This window comes from Vicia villosa, unplaced genomic scaffold (genome assembly GCF_029867415.1).
Source record: "Vicia villosa cultivar HV-30 ecotype Madison, WI unplaced genomic scaffold, Vvil1.0 ctg.000418F_1_1, whole genome shotgun sequence".
NCBI classification, from domain to species: Eukaryota; Viridiplantae; Streptophyta; class Magnoliopsida; order Fabales; family Fabaceae; genus Vicia; species Vicia villosa.
Genome location: NW_026705196.1, coordinates 463,472 through 469,155, shown reverse-complemented (window position 1 = coordinate 469,155; position 5,684 = coordinate 463,472). Strand labels below are relative to the sequence as shown.

Genomic DNA, 5,684 nt, shown 5'->3' with positions numbered 1-5,684 from the left:
ATTATAATCATTATTATACCAAAATAAAAACAAAAATTCTAATTTTTAAACGGTCCAATTTTCTCTAGGCATTTTAACCTTTGTTTTGGAACTGAATTCCCAATTTTAAATGATTGAACATGTGTTTATATCCACAGACTTTTGCACTTTTACTCAATATTAGAAGTTGTATTTGTCAATAAATGGTTATACAGATAGATTTTTACCTGTAAAATACATGTAATTATGCGTAAAAAAAAGGATGAAACTACTTAAAAATTAACATCAAATTTCAATAATTACAAACACGAAGATAAAAAATAAAAACTAAATCTGCTTGCTTTTCTTTTAGAGTAAGAAACAAGAGATGATAACCAATTGTTAGTTGGTCCAGTGGTGATTGGCGTTGGACTTGGTAGGGAGAACCACGGTCCGATCCCCCACAACTACGATCGGGAGGGGGATGGAACCACTTGATGCCAGAACTCGCCCCCGAACCGGACTAAACCGGTGGTATAAAGCCAAAAAAAAAAAAAAAACAAGAGATGATAAAGAAAAAACCAGTGTTTTAAAAACCGGACCGGACCGGTCGGTCGGACCGGTTGAACCGGGAACCGGCCAGGTAACCGGTCTGGTTTGATTGTTGGATCAGATATGTCATTGAACCGGTCAAAACCGGTAAAACCGGCAGTTTTCCAGAACCGGTGGTTTAAATGCATTTTTATTTTTTTTTATTTTAAAAACTTAAAAAACATCATTTTATTTATTTTAATGAAAAATTAAAATAAAAAAGAAAAGAAAAAATATAAAAAAAGAAAAAAGAGAAAAAGAAAATAAAAATAAAAATAAAAATAAAACTGTTTCGGATGCGGTTAATTTTGTTGTAGATGATTTTGATATTGAAGAAGGAGATACCAACATTGAAATAATTTTTTCTTTGAAATTAAATTTAGTAGACAATAGGGGTGGGAATAGGTCAGGCCGGCCTACAGGGGCCTATAGCCTAGCCTAGTTAAGGCCAGGCCTATTTGATAAAAAGGCTAGGCTTGAGCTTTTTTAAAAGCCTATTTAATAAAATAGGTCAGGCCTAGGCTATTAAAAAAGCCTATAAAGCCTTGTAGGCCGGCCTATATATATATATATATATATATATATTAAAAAAAATGTTAAATGAGTTGGTCTATATATGCATATATATTAGAAAAAATGCTAAATAGTTCGGTCTAAATGTTCATATATATGCGACCTATACGACATCTTAAGTAATATAACTTAATTGAAAATATTAATAAGAAAGAGACTTTTAAATAGGCTTTCAGGTCAGGCTTTTAAAAAGGTCAGGCCAGACTGAAAAAACGAGCCTATAGTAGGCCAGACCTTATATGTTTATCGTAGGCCAGGCTCAGGCCTTATAAAGCCTAGCCTAGCCTATTCCCACCCCTAGTAGACAATGAAATTACTTTATTATAATTTATTCAATTAGATTATTTTGCTATTAAATTTTGTTTGCAAATATATACTTTGTAATTTTATGCTATTTTATTATTACCTATGTTTAAAATTTGAATTTAAATTATGGACTTGTGAATTTATTTAGGATATGATATTTTTAAAAAATTTAAATGTCAGTTATATATTGTAGAGACTGAATCATTATGCTCCACATGTTTTATACCTATATAATTTTGTTATAACGACCGATCTATTCAACCGAGTTATCCGGTTTAGTCATGCGGTTCGACCAGTGACCCAGTGGTTCGACCAATAAACCAGTGACCCAATACCCTCACCGGTTTAATGTCCGGTCCGAAAAACACTAGAAAAAACAAAAACCAACATGAAGTTGACCTAATAAGCCTCTAGTATCATCAGTGTCACCATTGAGTTTTGAAAAAAAATGTTCTATGATCACTCACGTAGTTAAGCAAAATCACTTTTTGCGAGTGGTACTGCGTTGTACCGGAGGAGACATGAATTTCTTACAGTCGTTAAATCCAACTTTTTCGAACTCTTGGACAAGAGAGGGCATGCATCCAGCTAAACCAGATATAAAATGAGCTGAGGATTGTTTTCCTTTACTCCCATTAACATCTTGAACCCCACCTTTGATCAAACAACCAACTTGAACACCATTCATGTATGCTTTACATGACGCCAGAATATCATGTGCTCGGCTGTAGAAGTGCCCTATAACTAAGTCTTCGAAATACTGAAAACAAAAAATGACTTAAATCAGTTACTTGAACCCCAAGAAAAGAAAATAAATCAATTATTTGCAATGATAGGTATTTTTTTCCTGACATAGCGTAGTTATTCAGAAAATAATATTAAGACATAACGCTACGTTGAAATAAAATCATGCAATTGAAAAACTTTTTATATCATGGAAAAAAATAAACGTAGTGCTACAAGTGAACGCGGTAAACCTAACATGCTAGAGATATACAAGAAATGAACCAAACCTTTGGAGGCTTTTTTATCGTATACATCATTGTCCTCAACGATAGAATGAACGTATTTTCATTATACTGCTGTGCCTGCATTTCACCGTTTGGTGTACCCTTCATAGATGCCCATCCAGGTTCATTGAAGTAAGGCTGTGTGTTCAAGATTAGCCCTTGTATGGAGACTAGAACTTGTAGCATTGTTGAAACACCTTTAGTCCATTTCTCTTTCGTGCTGCCATGCCAGGTGTTAAGTAGACTCAGACATACTTTGCCACAGTTATACAAATTCGGGTTGATCCGAAGACCTCCAGAGTGGTAATGGACATTCTGCCATGAGAAGAAAAATTACTTTTTTGTCAGAAATGAATTAAAAAGAGTAATAAGGAAAATAATGTAAGTCAGTTATAGGTCCCTCAACCGCGTACCGGGGGTACATTGGGATAGCCACTGGGAAAGAAAATATCAAAAAAGAAAAGACCGTCATGGTAAGGAGTCCCTTCTGCTCCAATAATCACAGCCCTCATGAGATCCATCCTTGATTCGTAGACTCTCACAAATATTGTATCTAGTCAACAATAATCATATGGTAAAGTCCATCAGCTCAAAAAGTAAATTGAATACTAAATATGATCTGTGATATGACATAGAAAATATTACAGGCTATTTAGTATTCGGAATACTAAACTCACCCGGCAAATGCTTCTCCAAAATCTTCCACTCTTCCTGGATTTTTTTAGACCAACTCTTTGGATTCTGCTCATGAAATAGGTAAATATGTAAATCCATATAATTAAGAATGAGACCGAAACAAAGTGTGTCTTTGAAACAGAAAAGAAAAAAAGAGAAGCTAACATGCTTTGTGGAGGAATTACTTTTAATAAAGTGATGATCCGAAGTGTCTGTGACAGTATCAAATTGCTTAAAACTTCGAAGTTTCCTCAGAGTTTCATTTTCAGCTTTATCAATTATCGTCAATTGTGGGAGAACAACAGCTGCTCCATCATGTTCATCACTTGCAGATTTGAGAGCACTAGTGGAACCATGCACATGCTTAGAAGTGGCACTGAAACGATAAGAACTCTTCGACCAACGGTATCCGGATTCTACTCCAGAAGGATGCAATGATCCGTCCTGTCCAACAAAATTTGAATGTAGTGAACTACTACTGCCAGCTCCCTGCTTAGCACTTTCAAAGGATTGGGAACAAAAATAACATCAATATATTGCAAGAAATAACATAAAAGATCGTATACAAACCGCAACGTGATGATTATCACCATAACCCTCATGAAGAGCTTGAGGTGCCTTCCCCTTACGTTTACGAGTTATTTCACCAAGTATCATCAAATCATCATCGTCATTCTCATCGTCGTCGACAATGTCAATAACATCATGGACAATGGACTACAAAACAAAACATACAATGATTACTTGTGGGTAAAGAAAAAAAAAAGACTTATAGAAACAAATTCAGTATATGTATAAATTTAAACCAGAATGAATAAACAATATAATCAAGAAAGTTATACCCCTTTTATCATAAGAACATAAAACAGAAAAACCACTATTGAGTATATCAAACAAAGAACCAAAAAGTTATAAATGTTGCAATCAGAACATTAGGGCTAAACAAATTCTAGTTCTAACAAAGCTCACATGGAGCAACACGATGATCGTAAGAGAAGTAACAATATGAAGTAGCAAAAGCAGTGATTTTTAAAGCAGAAACTTAACATAGAAGAATAATCTAGAGTGAAAAGTGAAAACCCAGATGAAGAATTTAAATAAAGATGAAAACTTTGAATAGACACAATAAAAATAAAACCTAAACAAACAAAACCCTGTAAAGATAGATAGAAACCTGTTTGTGTTTTTTGAACCTGGGAGTATGTTGGAACATTGAAGGAGGAATTTCGACAACATCAGGGTCCATGGTTCCAAAACTGTGATCAAATGAAACCCTTATGTTTGTTTGTGTGTGATCAAATGAACGTTTTGAGCGGGGTCTTCAATTTAGGAATAGAAAGTCACAGAAATAGAAAGTCACTAAATTTTTGGAATTAATATTTTTTAATTTTTGAAATTCTAAAAATTATTAAGTGTGACTTAGCTTTTTTATAATATTTTTTTTATTTTTTTTTACAAAAAAGAGGGCTTAAGTCCAAAAAGAAAAAACGCTAAGTAGAAATTCAACTAGAGATAGTAAAGTCTATCTTATTATCTTCCAACAAACTAGCAATAAAATTGGACTCAATCGTATAATCAACAAAACTGTAAAATAAAATAAATCCTTCATTAGCCAAGACATTATTTTAAAATAAACCAACTTATGAATACCTATTTAAAACTCATATGCACTTATGAACTATGATACTTTTATATAAATAAGTCTATTAAAAAGTAAGGAAACTACTAATTCCATGATGGGTAGATAGTAACAAAACTCTATTTATTAAATTTTTAAGAAATTTTATCTTGCCCCATTGTTTAACCTGAGGCTCTTATAATCAGATAAAATTAATTTCAATTTTTTTAAAAAATAAAATATTTAATTTTTTAAAATATTGGAAGATTCTATAATATATTCGATTTTTATAATACACTACCAGATTTTCTTTTAATATTGAATCTTTCAATTGCATGTCGATTTTTTGTTCGCTCTCTTTTTTAAGCGTATTTTGGATAATATAAAAATTTGTGGGGGGTGTCGGATCAAATTTTAGGGGTGGTAGTATAAAATCTCAATTTTAAGTACTCTTAAGTATAGGAATAGGTGGGGTTTTTCCAAGACTGAGTTTGATCTGCTAAAATTTTCAAATCTAAATTTGATTTGTGACCTATTATAAGCTTATTTTTAAGCATGAATCTACATTTTCAAATATCTTATTGACACAATAAACTACATTAAAAATTACTTTATTTTAACATTTATAAATAAGCATCGGTTCAACTAATGTTTAAGAATACTAGTAGTAATAAATTAAAATATTAATGAGACTAAGTTTATTTTGTAAAAATAGAGGTTGACTGATAAGTTAGTTGATAGGTAATAGCTTATGACAGATGATTGATGATTGATGGTTTATATAGCTTATAACTAATGATTGGTGATTTATAGCTGATAAATTAATTGAAGTGTTTGGTAAAATTAGCGGCTCAATTAGTTGATAAATTAAAATGACAAAAAATATATTTAATATATAATTGTTTTATTTTAAATTAAAATAAATTATAAAGGATAATAGTGAGTTTTAATTA

The 5,684-nt window shown here is 31.8% G+C and overlaps 1 protein-coding gene across 1 annotated transcript; it reads right to left on the bottom strand.

The window, feature by feature from the left end:
• Positions 1–1,593: 1,593 nt before the first annotated feature.
• LOC131627982 (putative ubiquitin-conjugating enzyme E2 38) lies at positions 1,594–4,397 on the bottom strand. Its single transcript, XM_058898838.1, has 7 exons — positions 4,288–4,397; positions 3,684–3,830; positions 3,279–3,557; positions 3,116–3,179; positions 2,852–2,991; positions 2,442–2,753; positions 1,594–2,188 (listed from the first exon to the last, which is right to left on the bottom strand). Exons 1-7 carry the CDS (start codon positions 4,357–4,359, stop codon positions 1,910–1,912), a joined length of 1,293 nt encoding a protein of 430 aa, XP_058754821.1. The 5' UTR covers positions 4,360–4,397; the 3' UTR covers positions 1,594–1,909.
• Positions 4,398–5,684: the final 1,287 nt, after the last annotated feature.

Excerpts from the sequence above, each read along its gene's own strand:
- LOC131627982 (XM_058898838.1), bottom strand. The coding sequence starts at position 4,359 with ATGGACCCTGATGTTGTCGAAATTCCTCCTTCAATGTTCCAACATACT. Across the intron at positions 3,558-3,683 it reads GTGATAATCATCACGTTGCG|GACGGATCATTGCATCCTTC; the intron begins GTTTGTATACGA and ends TTTGTTGGACAG. Across the intron at positions 2,754-2,851 it reads GCTATCCCAATGTACCCCCG|AATGTCCATTACCACTCTGG; the intron begins GTACGCGGTTGA and ends TTCTCATGGCAG.